This window comes from Leishmania martiniquensis, chromosome 28 (genome assembly GCF_017916325.1).
Source record: "Leishmania martiniquensis isolate LSCM1 chromosome 28, whole genome shotgun sequence".
Lineage (NCBI taxonomy): Eukaryota > Euglenozoa > Kinetoplastea > Trypanosomatida > Trypanosomatidae > Leishmania > Leishmania martiniquensis.
The window spans coordinates 934,584-949,590 of record NC_090163.1 but is presented as its reverse complement, the minus strand read 5'-3'; the positions used below and the strand labels follow the sequence as shown (position 1 = coordinate 949,590).

At 62.8% G+C, this 15,007-nt stretch overlaps 4 protein-coding genes across 4 annotated transcripts; all 4 read right to left on the bottom strand.

Moving 5' to 3' along the window:
* Positions 1-565: 565 nt before the first annotated feature.
* On the bottom strand, positions 566-2,749 carry LSCM1_03275 (uncharacterized protein; the record flags this gene model as incomplete). Its single annotated transcript, XM_067320821.1, has 1 exon — positions 566-2,749. The coding sequence occupies one exon, from the start codon at positions 2,747-2,749 to the stop codon at positions 566-568; it is 2,184 nt and encodes a 727-aa protein (XP_067177431.1).
* Positions 2,750-3,574: 825 nt separating this feature from the next.
* Positions 3,575-4,585, bottom strand: LSCM1_03274 (uncharacterized protein; the record flags this gene model as incomplete). Its single annotated transcript, XM_067320820.1, has 1 exon — positions 3,575-4,585. The coding sequence occupies one exon, from the start codon at positions 4,583-4,585 to the stop codon at positions 3,575-3,577; it is 1,011 nt and encodes a 336-aa protein (XP_067177430.1).
* Positions 4,586-5,764: 1,179 nt separating this feature from the next.
* On the bottom strand, positions 5,765-9,814 carry LSCM1_03273 (uncharacterized protein; the record flags this gene model as incomplete). The annotated part of the gene is made up of 1 exon (XM_067320819.1): positions 5,765-9,814. The coding sequence occupies one exon, from the start codon at positions 9,812-9,814 to the stop codon at positions 5,765-5,767; it is 4,050 nt and encodes a 1,349-aa protein (XP_067177429.1).
* A 1,349-nt stretch (positions 9,815-11,163) lies between these two features.
* Positions 11,164-13,800, bottom strand: LSCM1_03272 (uncharacterized protein; the record flags this gene model as incomplete). The annotated part of the gene is made up of 1 exon (XM_067320818.1): positions 11,164-13,800. The coding sequence occupies one exon, from the start codon at positions 13,798-13,800 to the stop codon at positions 11,164-11,166; it is 2,637 nt and encodes an 878-aa protein (XP_067177428.1).
* Between the last annotated feature and the right edge of the window lie 1,207 nt (positions 13,801-15,007).

Genomic DNA, 15,007 nt, shown 5'->3' with positions numbered 1-15,007 from the left:
ATGATGGCGGAAGACAACGGGCAGGCGTGCACGCGCACACAGCGCAACGGCGAGAACCAAGAGCCGAAGCAAGGAGAGACGGGCCACAAGCACGACGGCTGCCCACACTCCCTTCTACCATGTCAAGCACCGCCCAATTGTCCGCCTCAACTCTGCTTCACCATCACGTCAGTTTGCTTCCGCCACTCAGGAGAGGGGCAAAGAAAGCGAAAGATGGGTGGGTTCGGCGTGCCGGAGACGCTCTTCCCTCACCCACCCACCCTACTCCCTCCTGTCCGGAGTGTGTTGCCACTGGAGGGAGAGAGGGCCGCACAAAGGGAAGCGCATCATCGCGAATCCACCTCGCCACTGATGCTGACATCATGCGCTTCGCGTGGGAGCCGAGGATGCCGGGGGAGGGGACTAGCTTCATGGTGTCACCCACCACACGCCACACGGGGGAAAAATCGATGGCTGATGCGGGCCTTTGGCGGAAAGAGAGGTCGTTGGCGGAGCGAGAACTGCGGCAACGGCACAACGCACTCTGGCACCCCCTGACGCACGTCATGCACATGTGCGCAGCTGATCAGTTCGCCTTTTTTTCGGATAAGCTCGCGCCCTCTCGCGAAGAAGGCGTGATCGTGCCCACTTGGGAGCCGTGGTGGCGACGCCGCCACAACAGCGGCCGCACACGACTCCACACTGGCTTCGCGAGAAGCCCGCGCACCTCGCCATCCCAGACAAGAATCACTGCAGCGTACCCCAAGCCGAGTGCTGCGACGGTCACCACCGACTTGGCCCGCAGCACTCGACTGCACACGAAGAGGCCCAGGGTTGAGTAGACGATGTGACTGGGAAAGAGGGAAAGAAAATCACGCACGCTCACTGCAGGGGGTGTTGAGGTGAGGAGAGGGGCGTTGGGCACGGCAGGTCCGCCAGGGTTGCCGCTTTCTTTGGCTTTGGTATCAGGGAAGTCGGCAGCGGAGGCGCCAGCCGTGTCTGTGGGGGAGCTCACCAAGAGGTAGATGGACACGCCACACCGCCAGACCGTATTAAAGATGTTCAGGAGCACCAGCACCTTCACACTCTCGCCCTCTGTGTCGGCCTTGCCGAAGGCAACTAGCGTGATGCAGCACACGGCAATGCGCAAGGCCGCCCCCCCGATCATCCACCTCTGCAGTCGCCGCAGCACCGCCGGGGAGGCGACGGCGCGCAGAAACGCCTCCAGCAGCCCGTTCCAGGCCATCAACGGTAGATCGTAAAAATAAAGCTGAAGCGCAGTCGACACCTGCGGTGTTGACCACTGCGACGTGTACACTGTGGCCAAGAACGTCTCTGTCAGTGGAGGTCCCAGCAGGGTGAAGGAGAAGCCCACATAAAAGGCTAGGCGCAGCATCAGCTTCAGCAAGTGCACGGCGGTGTGCCTGCGTCCCAGCGCAGCTTCGCGGCTCCATCTCACGAAGCAGGCGTTTTCCCACACGCGGAAGAGCAGCCGCGCCACCAGAGAGCCGAGGTTAGAGATGAGCTGATAGTATCCCCGCGCCGTTTCGGAGCCGAGCGAGGTCAGCGCGAAGCTCTCCCCCTCCGACAGCAGCAGTCGTAGCAGGCTCTCACGCAGAAACACGGCGAGGAGAGCGGCGTAGCGCCGGCACGCTGCTATGCTGCCTGAAACGGAGTAGAGGCAGAAGGGGAAGGCAAACGTCGCCCACCGCACGCCATGCGACGGCGCCTTCTTCGCATCAGGCGCAGGCCCGCCAGCAACGGCATCCTGTTCCGACTGCCTCCGGCTCCTTGCGCGATCCAGCAGTGCTGCTGTTCGTACCTGCCCCATTGCGGGGTTGGAGCCGAGCCATCGAGCCACTGGGAGCCCCGAGACGACCAGTGCGTAGTAGGCGACATGCGTTATAGCGTACGCGAGCTGGCCAGACGCCAATACGATTCGTGCCTCCGACAGGGTGCGCAGCCCATCTCCCGCCTCACCGTTGGGGGCGCGGCCGCCGGTGTTGCGGCGCCCGCAAGCGTACACGATGCCGATGATGGTGCACAACCGCGCCACCAGCGTCGCGCACTCGGCCAAAACCACAACACGGAAGAGGTTCAGCGACTGGACGAGGACGACGCACGGCTCCACCGCTGCCATGAGAATGGTACACAGCAGCACCGTCATCTCTGGCATGTACGCGAGTAGAAGGGACGGACGCCCCTTAATCGTGTTTGAGCTGTCGAGGCTGCTGGTGTTTGCGGCAGCGTGAAGGAGCTGCTCGCTGGCACGCGCGTGCCGCATCATCGAGGGGAAGAATGAAACCGCGCCGAGGCACATGCCGAGAGCCTCCGCCGCGGCAACCACGATGACGGCGAGCGGCACTGAGCAGAGAGCGATGTGCACCACCTCATGGACATTGGCTACCCTCACCGAGCTTGGCAGCACGCCTGCAGGCGTGGCGAATGGGGTGGAAGGTACAGTATTCTGCTTAAGAGGGCCAACTTCCTGAGTTGCAGCGGCATCGTCGTCTTGCTCGGCCTTGTCCTCCGCCTCTGCGCTCGGCTCGAGGATGGGCAGCCGGGACGCCACATTGCGGGTTGCCTCCCGCGCAATGAACAGGACAGCGTCGTTGTAGACGTTGTAGGTAAAGTACACGCCATTCTGGTATGGCAGGAGGAGTCGTGTGAGGAGGGTGCTGAGGGAGAAGGTGAAGAGCTTGAGGCCGATGCTGAGCGCCAGTGCGAGAAGCAGCTGGCCCTTGAAAGAGCTCATGGCAGAGAGGGTCATGGCAGTGGCATGGGCAACGAAAAAGAGGGCTTGCGTATCGCCGGCTGGCTGGGCATGCGGGGGAGGGAAGGCTACGTGGCTGTACCGGCTTCTCCCGCTACGATACAGAAGGTTCACCAGTGTTGCCCTTCCAGTTCGCCCACGATTTGCCCAGAGGGGGGAGAGGGGAAGAGGAGGTGGCGCGAAATCGAAGCGGGAAGAAGCACACACGCATAGCGTATCCGCCGAAGTGTACTTACGTGTCTCAGAGGGGGAGACAGAACAAACGCATAGCCCACTCGGCAAGAGAGGGGATCACGCGACTGTTGGCAGCGCCAGCCAAGGAAGCCGCGCATGCTTCCGCCTCGGCAGACCAGGTGTGTCGACGGAGCGAGAGGAAGGAGTCGGTGGTTTTGCCAGGCACACAGGAGCGCCGCCGGCCCCACCCACCCCCTTCCCCCCGCTTCATCCCCTTAGTAAAAAGCGCCTTCGCCTCAAGTCGCCTCTTTTTCTTCTTGTTGCTTGCCTTTAAGGTCAACAGCGCCCCGCACCTCTTTCCGTGTGTGTGTGTGTGTCTGTGTGTGTCCGGGGAGAGGAGAAGGGGAGAGGGGATCTGACGCCCGCCACTTTTTTCTCTACGCCACCGTTCCCTCTGCACATGAATGCCCCTTCGTCTCTGTCGTCGCTCACTGCACCGGTGCGCGGAGCTTCCTGTAGCAGCGACTCCGTGTGTGGGCGCTGCTGCCGTTTAGCGATGCGGCGTCTTTGCTTACTCGTCCTTTTGCTTACGTTGTATGCGGGGGGCGGATTGTGGGGAGAAAGGGAGGGGAGGGGAATCGCTGCGCGTCACTGCGCCGCTGTCGCCCCCTCCCCGCCATCTGCTTGGGCGCCAACCGCCGGAAGCGCCGTCGCCTCCTCAAGCGACTCGGCCTGTGCCAGTCGCCGGCGCGCAAACGTCAAGTAGGCGCTGTGGCCCTTCGACACGAGGGTGGAGCGGAACTTCACGCAGTCGCGATCGTGGGCTTCGCGTGCGCGCTTGACAACAGGCTCGAAGAACTTCGTCAGGGCTTCAACCGTGCGGATGTCGACAAAGTGGTGCGGAGCGGCCCGAAGCGCCTCCGCTGTTCGCTGTGTTTGTTCCATGCAAGGGGAGAAGGTGCAGAGCATCCCACCCGCTTTGAGCGCGTGGCAGACATTCTCGATGGCCGCCCACGGTGCGGGGACGTCGAGGAAGATGGCGTCTATGGAGCCTGCCGGAACGCCAAAGCCGGTGCGCGGCGCATCCATCGCTGCAATATCTTCCTCCACACCGTCAATGGCGTCAGCGGCAGTAGTATTAGTCGTGCACACGTCCCGCCACTGACTGCATACGAGATGCGAGTCGAGGCCGTTGCGCCGAAACTCTGCACGCGCCTCCAGGCAGCGCTGCTTATGGAAGTCGCAGGTGTACACGCACCCTCTCGGGGCCACTGTCCTCGCCAGCGAGTGCGTTAGGCTGCCGCTGCCGGTCCCCGCCTCCACCACCTTCTTCCCAGGGCCAAGACGCAGGTTTAAGAGGATGACGGCAATGTCGGTGTCGTAGATGATCTGTGTGCGATGCGGCACGGCCTGCGTCCACATATCTGCGCTGTTTTGCAGAATGAGCACCGACGGCGCCCGCGGGGAGCTATTCCGATGGTCGCGGCCCTCGACGTATCGGCCCAGAGGGCGACCAATGATGTCGTCATGGTGAAACCTGCCAGCTTTGCAGTGAAGAACGGCGCCGCGCTGAAGCACGAGAGGGGTGATGTTGCGGTGTCCGTGCACAACGAGCACGACATCGCCATCCTTAGCAACGGTGCCACGGTGGGCAAGCATTTGATGCGGGTGAAAAAGGGGGGAGGGATATGTGGATCGGCGCGTGGATCTCGAGGAGTTCGGGCACGCGCGCGCGCTCTCGTTCTCCTCCACCGCCTTGTAGTGTGCCAATATATTCAAAGAGGGGAGCTCCGCAACCGCTTTTTGTTGTTGTTGCCACCAGTCGCCGAGAGACACTAGTCGCGGCAGTCGCAGATGTCGTCAGCGTCCTATCACCCTTGTGGGAAGGGCGCCCTCACACACATACGCAGTCATCATGGGCAATCAAACAGCATTGGTGCGGCACACATGCGCATATGCGTGCGCACGGCCGTGTATGAAAGAGCGCGCAACCGCAGAAAAAGTCCGGGAGAGAGAGAGAGGTGACAGTCGAAGCCGCAAGCGAAGATTGGCACGAGCGCGAGCAGGGGTATAGAAGGAGGTATAGGAGGGGAGGGCGGCAGCCCAATAAGGCAACGAGCGACCTGTGAGCATTGCAGACCGCATGCGCCGACAGAGGAGGGGGAGAGAGAGAGGATGAGGCATGTGCATGGAAAGAACACCCTCCTCACGATGCTAAAGGGCCATGGCGATAGCAGCAGCAGCAGCAACGCCTTTGCGAGGGTGTAGAATCACTGCACACCTGGAATAGAGAAGCAGGAGAGGGGGGTGAGGCGTAAGAGCAGCAGCGGCAGTCGCACTGAGCCTCCTTCGACCATTATCTCGCGAAGTGCTCGAAGATCGGCGGCACTTGATGCGATGCCGTGCTGATCAGTGTACATCAACGGCCACTTGCGGCCGCCGTGTATATGACGGTGTGCCTATTTTTGTTTGGGAGGATAGAGAGGAGGATAGACGAAGAAAGCGGCCGGCAGCTTTAGCGGCACGTGTAAGGGCCATCACATGCAGCTCACCTGTCTATGCACGTGTGTGTGTTTGTATGTGTGTACCTGGCATGTACCACGCGAGAGAGAAGGCAAGCGTTGGAGCTTGCACGGAAGTGCTCGCCAACCTTCCCTTGCTTCCGCGCGCGCTTGCGGGTGAAAAGGCAAGTCGTAAGGAGAAGGATGACGAGGGGCTGCACCTGGGAGCCGGGCAGGGGGAGGGGAAGCGGCGAGTGCTTCGAGCTCGGAAGGTCACGAGTTGACCAAATTGGGAGACAGCAATCTCTCCCCTCGATTAGCGAGGCCCTCCGTTCTCTCACCTACAGTGGTGACGATGGTACCGTGATAAGAGCGTGTCCCACTTGGATGAAAGGCTACCGGGCGGTGCTCCACCAAGGCACGTCCGACTCCGCTTGTGCGGTGGGAATGGAGAGGTCGTTGCATGGCCACGAGAAAGCGGCCACTTTGTCGGCGGCAGCGGCGGCGGCGGCGGCGGCGGCGCCTTCCCTGCAGAAGCAGTACTGTTTTTCAATGGCGTTGAGTGACGCGGTGGAGGTGTGATCGAGGACGTTGCGCTGCCCCGCTGTCGCTCGTCATGAATACTGCGGTGGTGGCTACACGCACTGTGCGAGCGTGCGTGCGGTGAGGATGCCAATGCACCATGGGCGCTGGCATGCGTGGCAGAATGGCCGCGGCGATGGAGCTGCTGTTGATGGTGGTGCGGGGGCTGCATCGCCTGCCCCGCTAAAACGTCAAGACGCTCACTAAGGCGCGATAAAAAGAGGCTGAGCACCTCTTGACGTCTACGGCGCGCGGCGTCATCGACGTCGAGGCTGCTTGACTGCATAGAATCACGCATGCGATTGTGTTGTGAGGCCTCCATAGCGGCAGTCAGGTTCACGCGGCTCTGCTCCTGCTCTTGAAGCTCCGCTTTCTGCCTCCGGCGAAGCTGCCATGCTTCACGAGCCGTCTCTAGCGAGGCTCGGCGCTGCTGGAGAACGCGCTGCCGCTGTTCGTAGGATAGAATCGCCTCGGCGACGCTTGGCACCCTCGTAGCCACCGAAGGAGTGCGAGTCGTCATACCGGATTGCAGCGGCGGTATGCCACCCGCGCTGGCGGCAGGCTGCCAAGGAGAGTCTTCGAAGGTCATGCGGTTCGCCGGCGTGTTCAGCAGCGATGTGCCAGCAGCGGCACTAGCGATAGGGCTTGGGTGGTGGTGGAGCAGGTATGGCGTCGATGCCAGGCACAACGACGCGCCTCCAGGGTGGCCGGCCTCGGCAACCATCTGCTGCCGTGGAGTATTCCAGCCAGTCAATGCAGACGGTGGCTCCGGCCGCGATTCCTGAAGAGCACGTATCTTTCCCCGCCATGCCTGCAGCTCGGCTTCCAGGGCGGCCTCCTGAGAGCGGTAGCCCTGCTCAAGGGCCTGCATAAGCACCTCGTGCACCGATCGTAGATGGCTGCCCACGGTCGCCCCACTCGCTGAGGCCGACGCAGGGGGCGGAGCTGAAGAAGTGGAAGCAGCCAAGGGAGAAGGCTGCTGAGATTCAGCGGCCGGAGCTGTCGCCGCCAGATCGGCAACTTCCTCCCTCAACGCCGCTAAATGCGCCTCCAAACGTTGCCTCTGTGCCTGCATCGCCGACTGCTTCTCCTCTAGCGCCGCTCGCTGCGCCTCCTGGATGCGCTTCCTACACGCCCACTCCGCCTGCCGGTCAGCAAGCTCCGTTTCCGCCTGCGAGCAGGGCGCTGCCGTACCTTCTAGAGTGTTCGCTGTGGCAGAGGTCGTCGACTGGTTCTCGTCACCGGTCGCCGCGGTAACGCTCGTCGAGGCCTTTATCTGCTGCCGTACGGCTGCCTCATAGGCTGCCATCTCCTCCTCCACCTCCGCCTTCACGGCGTCGCGTTCCTCGTCGTACCGTGACGCGAGGCGCGCCATCGCTGCCGCATGGTCAGCGGCCAGCTTCGCCTTCTCCGCCGCGACGGCGGTGTCGAGGCGGTCTTGGATGAAAGCTTCTTGCGCCTCCCGCTGCTCTCGCGCCTGGCGAGTCTCCGTCTCCAGTTTTCGCCGCTCGTAAGCCCCCATCGCCAGCCGGTGGTCCATCAAGGCCTTGTCCCGCTTCGCCTCGGCCTCAGCACGCATGCGATTGTACCGCGCGGTGGCCTCCCGGATGAACAAACCTATCTCCGTGTCCACGGCTTTAGCCACCAGGGCGCTCTGCTCCGCTGCCGTTATCGCCCCGGAAGCTTCGGCGGCCTCGCATGCGTACTGCTGCTTCAGATCCTCCTCCATTTGGGCGTAAAGCACCTTTTCCGCTTCGAGCGCCGCCATGTGCGCGGCCTTCAGCTCCTCTACAGTGGCCAGGCTGCTCTCAGCCCCGTCCTTGGCTGTGGCGCCAGCGGCGCCGCTGCTTTGAGACTTGTGAGTCTCTTCCGAGTAGGCAGAGCGGGGCAGCGCCTCGACAGCCGCCAGCGCTGCCTCACGTTCAGCGCGCAGCTTCGCCAGGCGTTCCTGCCGCTCCTTACCGCGCGCAAGGCGGATGCGGTTGAGCTCCTGCGTGAAAGCAACGCTGAGGGCCGCGGAGGTGGGTCGTGCGCCGCCTTGCACGGTGACAGCACTGGATCGATCAGAAGAGGACGGCGTCACACAGCTCAGCGCAACGGTCGGCGTAGTGCCGGCTGGAAGAAGCGGAGCAGCCTGCTGTGCCGCTCGAACCTGCTTCGCCAGCTCTGCCAAAGCTGCCTCGCTGCTAGTGCGCACGTCTAACTGCTCTCGCGCTGCAGCCGCCTCGATGTCTCGCAGCCGCGCCGCCTTCGCGGCGGCAACACGCGCCAGCTGTTCGCTGATAGATTCGCCACGCGGTGGCGGCGATGAGCGGGCTGCGGCAGGGGTGACATCCGCCGCGCAGGCGCCCGCACGCGCTTCCATGCTCGCGAGCTTTTCGTCCAACTCGTTCAGCTGCCCCTCTAGTCGCTTTCGCTGCGTCTCCATCTGCAGCGCCAACGCGCGCTCCTCCCCGTCGAACTTGCGCTGCCGCGCCTGCCGCACAGCCGCAACCCTTTCCTGACCATCGTTGAGGATCTTCTGCATAGCAGCAGCATGGGCAGACTGAGCGGCAGCCACAGCAGTCTCATACTGCTTTTTGGCGTCTGCCTCCGCGTCGGCCTGCTGTTTGGCGAGCACCACATTGAGTTCATCCTCGATGGCGGCTCGCTGTGTGCTGCCAGCGGCGGCGCGGGCGGCCTCCGCCTCCAACTTCTGCAGCTTCGTTGCGTACGACTCCGCCTCTCGCTCTAGCGACCGCAGCTCATCGCCGTAGCTCTCCTCGCACTTGCTGCGTGTCTGCTGTAGATGGCGTTCCTGCTCCTCGTCTTCCTGCTGCGATGACGCGGCGCGGCGCGCGGCGTCTGCGCGGCACATCTCCGCCGCATCTTCGTCGAAGTTACGTTGCAGAGTGGACATGGTTCCTTGATGCACACCCTCCATTTTAGACCGCTCCGCCTCGAGGGCTAGCTGCATCTCCCGCTCTAGGCGCTCCTCCAGCGCACGCTCAGCCTCCGAGAGAATGCGGGGCAGAGCTGCAGAGGCGTCGTCAGCGGCGCCAGCTTTCTTTGGGGCGATTCCAGTGAAGGTGCGCGCAGGTTGGCTACCGAGGGCAGCTGCGCTGTTTCGCAAGACGGCGGTGCCGTGTGTATTTGCTCCTACGCGCGCTGTCATGGCTGTTGGCCGCGGCTGCTGCTGTGGAGGGTGGTGCATAACTATCTTGGTTTCGCTTCGGGCAGTGGCAGCGCCAGCGCTGTTTGAGCTGCTGGTGGTCGAAGTCGCAGCAGGACTGGGTCCTGGTGCTGTGCCCGGCCCTACGTCTCGCCGAAGCACGCCGGTGTCGGTCATCATAACATGCGTCTGTGGTATAACTGAAGTATTGCTGCTGTGCACGCTACTGTTCAGCCCACTGCTACCCCGGCTCGCGCCCGCACCAGCGGCCGCCAAGCCTGACTTGCGAGCGGAGGCCTTCTCCCGCTCAAACCGCTGACGAAACACGCCATCCATCGGATGGTCCCAACTGCTCTCGCCCGTCTTGAAGTTGAAGTAGTACACCTCGCCGTCGCTCGTGCTGCACGGCTTCCATTCCTTTGGTAGCGGCGTCTTGAGGCCCTCCCGTGCGATCCACAGATACTCTGAATCCTCCGGCAGCTTCATGCCGATCCAGTCTGCGAACTCGAGCACCTCCTCCTCCGTTGGCTCGTAGTTGGCATCGATGTAGTCGTCCAGCACCTGCGAGACGGTGCCGTCCTCAGCGACGTAGGTCTCACCGGCGCTGGGCACTACCACATCCGTCTCGCGCTTCACCGTCCTGACCGGAGGCATGACGCTCCACCGAAGCGTCTAGGCAGGAGTACGGAAAGAGTGTGTAGGGGTGGGGACAAAGGAGGCACACAAGAGACAGCATCGATGGATGCGCGAACACGATGAGGTAATGGGGCGCGCCGTGAAATAAAGGCGGGGAGAGCGAAGAAGAAAGGCCTTGGTGCCGGCGGCCGCACAGCGGGAGCAGCTGCGACAGGTCGAGAAGTCAGCTTGGAGGCAGCAAAGCAAAGACGGCTCACAGTAGTGAGACTGGCGGTCAGATGAAGGACAGGGAGAGGGCATGAAGAAAGTAAGCCAGTGATGAGCGAGTCCCGTCCGCATCGCTGCCATACAGCGCGAGACGTGCTCCGCGCTCTCTGCCACCACCACCCCTCCGGCCCACTCACACGGGCCGGTGCAACGCAGCGGTGGACACCACACTCGCTACACCGGCGCACGGCCCCCGCATCAAGAGCCATCCCCCGCCCGCCGCCCCACACACACACAGGCCCCGCAGGTCGCCCCACAGGCGCCGCCTCGCGCAGCCCCCCCTCCAGCGTCGCGCAGGCACCCCACACCAGCAGACCGTCAGGGTCGGGCAAGACACGCACGAGTCGCGCGGACGCATCTCGCCCATCACGCACGCGGCACAAGCGTCTTCACGGTCGCAGGCCGCTCCGACGCAGCGCCGCCCAGGCTCTGGCCGCCGACATGCGCAGGGGGATGCATCGTCCTGGCTGTGCCCAGCACACACGAGACAGCGGGAGCAACTGGAAGCCTGGGATGCCCACCGCGGAGCGGGTGTGCCCCTCCCCGCCTGTCAACAGAGAGAGCAAGAGAGGCATTGAACGCAGAAGCTGGTGAGGGGACGCCGTGGGTGGGGTGGGGGAGGTGGGGGGGAAGCCTAACGAGTGAGAGCAGAGAAGGCAGCTGAGCACACACACACACAGCAGCAGCCTATAATGATGGGTGGATCGGAAGCGCGAGAAGGCTGCAAAGAAAGATGGCCGTCATGTGCGGGGTGCACGGCGTTAGATGATGAATCGGCATCGTCACGGGGACGCATGCCGTAAGAGACGCGGAGGTGGGGTGCTGGTGAGGTGATGTTGCTGGTGGGGGGTGTACGACGCTCCACAATGTCGTACACATGAGGCGCGCATGCTAGAGCGAACGCATTTGTTACGGTCTCTGTTGGAAGCGTCAATACCGGAATACGCGGCCGTGTCTATGCTCGCACACGCGCGCGTACGACCCGTTCCCGCACCCGCACAAAGGCAAAGTGTAGCGGAAGCGTCTTGGGGGAGAGTGAGGTAAGTAAGAGGGTGGGGGCTCTCGCCCTACCCCTCCCTCGGCCCCCCAGCGGGTTCGGTTCACTGCGTCACGTCGGGGTTGAAATTCGGGTCCAGATACACGCGTGGTGGGTCGCCCTCACGCACGTCCACCTCCAGCAGCTTTCCCTCCTTGACGAGCTTCGACAGCACCAAGTTGACGTATCGCAGCTCCGCCTCTAGTAGCGGCCTGTTGAGTGTCTTGACTTGCTCAAGGTACCACGTCACTAGCTCTTGCCGCGTTGGGGCGGCCTCGTCGCCGAGGGACTTCAGGTGCGCCACGAGCCGGTTCACTATGGCGAAGTAGTGGTCTGCCTTGATGCTTACTCTTCGCCGGGGAGCCGCTGCAGCCGCCGACGCTGAGGCCGACTCGTCGGAGAAGTTCGCTCGCCCTCCTTCACTCGTGCCGCCATCGCCGACGCGGGCCTTGTCGGTATCACGTCCTGCCACCCCTGACGAGGGGGGCGCGCTGGCGCGCGCCGCCTCTGGCTCTTGCTTGACGGTGCCGAGCTGCTCCTCAGAAAAAGCGTCGGTGGCGCCGCCAACCAGCTCCACCTCCGTCATGTCAAGTGTGGAGAGGGACTGCCGCATGAGCTCCAGCGCTACCTCCACGTGAGTAGGACGCACCTCATCGCTCATGTAAATCTTCGCAGTTGCCTCCGACAGCCGGATCATGCTCTCCAGCAGGCGCGTCGTCACGCGGTAGACCTTGCTCCGGTTGGAAAGCGAGTCCTGCAGCCGCATGTCGCGGTACGCAGCCACAATGAGCTGAGACGCCTCAGGTGTGAGGCGCGGCGTCAGTGAGCGTGCGTAGCGGAGGTACAGCTGGAAGTCCTCCGTCGTGAAGGGGGGCCGCACCGCCGCACCGCCAAAGCGGTGCAGCCGCAGCAACTGATTTGCAATAGCGAAATCGGCGTCGTCGCCAGAGTCGTCAACGATAACAAACATGAGGTCAAAGCGAGACATGATGGGTGCCGTCATGGCAATGTTCTTCTGCAGAGGGCGGCGACGGTCATACTTGCCGCCGATTGGGTTCAGCGCCGCCAGCAGCGACGTTTTGGCGTTCAGCGTGGCTTTGATGCCGGCCTTGGCGATGGAGATGGTCTGCTGCTCCATGGCTTCGTGGATCGCCACCTGGTCCTTCATCTCCATCTTGTCGAACTCATCGATGCAGCAGATGCCGCGGTCGCTGAGCATGAGGGCGCCGGCCTCGATCGTGCGCTCGCCTGTGTCGGCGTCCCGCGTGACCGTCGCCGTCAGACCGCTGGCCGTGGACGCCTTGCCGCTTGTGTAGACACCGCGGGGCATGTTGGCGGAGACCCACTTCAGAAACTGCGACTTGGCTGTGGAGGGGTCGCCGATAATGCAGACGTTGACGTCGCCCCGCAGGGTAATACGCTCCACCGTTGTTTTAGAGACCCCGCCGACCATTTGAAGCAGCAGCCCCAACTTGACAACGTCGTGCTTGAACACGTTCGGCACCACGCACGACGTGAGCGCCTTCAGTAAGCTGTCGTGTCGACGCATCTGCTGGACTCTCTGCTGCTCTGCAGGCGTGAGCATCACCTCCTCCCGCTCTGCCGCCCCATCTGTCGCCTCCTTCACCGCCTGCGTCATCTTGCGGTCGTCACCCGTGGCGTCTGTGATGGTAGTCGCAAGGAAGCACATGCGGTAGTTCAAATCGCGCACACCGAGCGCGCGCAACCCCGTGGCGCCCTCCAAATCTGCCTGCGCGTCCTGCTGTGCCCGCTGACCGCCCGTCAGCTGCCGCTGCACCTCACGCCGGTTGGCCAGGTTGAACAGCTTTACCACGTCCGGCACCACAATGGCGCAGCCGATGGCGAGGATTCGGTCCCCTGGTTTCGCCACCTCCACGGCGTCGGCGCGGACAATCACCTCCATCGTGCGCGGCATGCACCCCGCGGGGATGTTGTTCGCGTCCTCCTGCATGCGCAGCTTCTGCCAGTCACCGAACCGCGTCTGCGGATGGCTCGGAATCAGCTGAAATTTATTCACGTTCTCACACTGGGGGTTGCGGCAGGTCGGCGGCTCGGTGTAGTGAAACTGCTGCTCGATGGGCACACTCTCTGTGCCGCAGTCGCTGCAGCGAAAGACCCCCACAAGCAGCTCCGGCCGCACCTGCGACGTACGGGTCACTACGCCCTTGATCGCGCAAAGTTGCCCCACCAGCGACGCCCGCAGCGATCGAATGGTCAGACATCGCGGCACGTTCGAGAACACGAGGCTCGGGTGGCACCTGCCGCGGTTCGCGTACTCCTCACCAAAGTACTGCAGCAGCACCTGATGAAGGGCCTCGTCGATGAAAGGGGAAAAGCGCTGAAAATCTGACTGCAGCACCGCCGCCGCGTCCTCGTCGAAGCGGAGGAAATCCGCCCAGCGAACCACACACGTGCACCAGCTGGTCGACGTGCTGATGCGCTCCATCTGCGCGACTATGTAGTCGGGGGATGCGTGCGAGCCAGACAGCGCGTCACCACCGGCGGCGGCTGAGGCAGCGAAGCTGGAATCTGCGCGGAGGAGGGGATCGACGAGACGGCTAAGGAATAGGTGCACTGCCTCACGCACGCGAACGCCATCGGCGTCCACCTCAAGCAACGGCACCACCTCTGCCGTTGGCTGCGGCAGCGCCGGGTCGTCTCGAATATCGGGTGGATTCATTATAGCCATCCGCCACCCTCCAACCCCGCCCCCACTCTTTTCCTCTCACCGCGCCGAATAAACGCGGGCCTCCGGCTCCCTGTCAGGGGCGCGTATACAGGTAAGTTTGGAGAACTTCTTCCCTGTCCCCCCCCTCCCACCCCTCTTCCCCTCTCCTCTATGGGTGTGTGTATGCGTATGCGCGTACACTTGCGTCTATCTATATGGCTCTCTGCAGATGAACGAGGCTATGCAAAGAAGCCCTTTACGTTAGCAGTCATGCGCAGACGTTAAAGTGAGTACTCGTGCACGCGAATGGCGTCTGCGTGGGCTTGTCCACGCATCACACGTCAGCATACACTGCAGCTGAATGGGGGAAGGTGGTGCGCTGTGGTGACGAAGCGCGTTCAGAGACCATGTAAGACCGAAAAAAAAAGGAGGTGGTGCAGAGAGTACCGCGCGGACGCCTGCAATACGGTGTTGTGAATGCATTCGGCTTTGGAGAACGCAGCGAATGGAGGGTCGCGTGAGCGCCCAGAGAAGAGAGGGCGATGAGAAGGGCTGTCGATAAAGGTGTTCGCACCGCAGCGACATTGACGTGAAATGGCGAAGAAAAGGGCAAGAGAGGGCCCCCGGGCCACTTGCCTCACAGGCCCTGGATGCCGCCCCCACGCACGCCCCTCCGCGTGACTCTCCTCGTCACCCTCGAAGCGCAGAAGTGCCGCCACGGGCCACCGGCACGTATTCACACAGACACAGAGGGAGAGAGAGAAGGGTGTGAGCTCCATGTCACAGCTCCGTACCATGGCGCCGCGGCTTGTACTGCCCCCTGTACAGTTGCAGCCATGCCAGCCTTCGCTGGCCTATGCGTGCGTATGCATCTGTCTTCGTTTCTTTGTTGAGTATGCTTTTTTGTGGCGCACAGCTGTCCCTAAGTGAGCCGGTCGAGCCGCTGCGATGCCACCTCCGCCGCTCCGTTTATGCTTCGCGTTACGTTTGATGAGGCAGTTGATATGCAGCGAGATAACAGCGCAAAGGCACCTGTCTGTGTCCTCATGGCCACGTCGAGCTGAGTGCGGATGTGTGGATGTGGGTGTGCGCACACAGACGTGCCACCGCGTGCGTAAGACGAGGCAAGAGGAGCCCCCAAAGGAGGGGCAGTGGGTGCCACAGCCTTTTTTCCCCTTCAGCGCGTCCGCATCGCTGTCATACAGCGCGAGACGTGCTC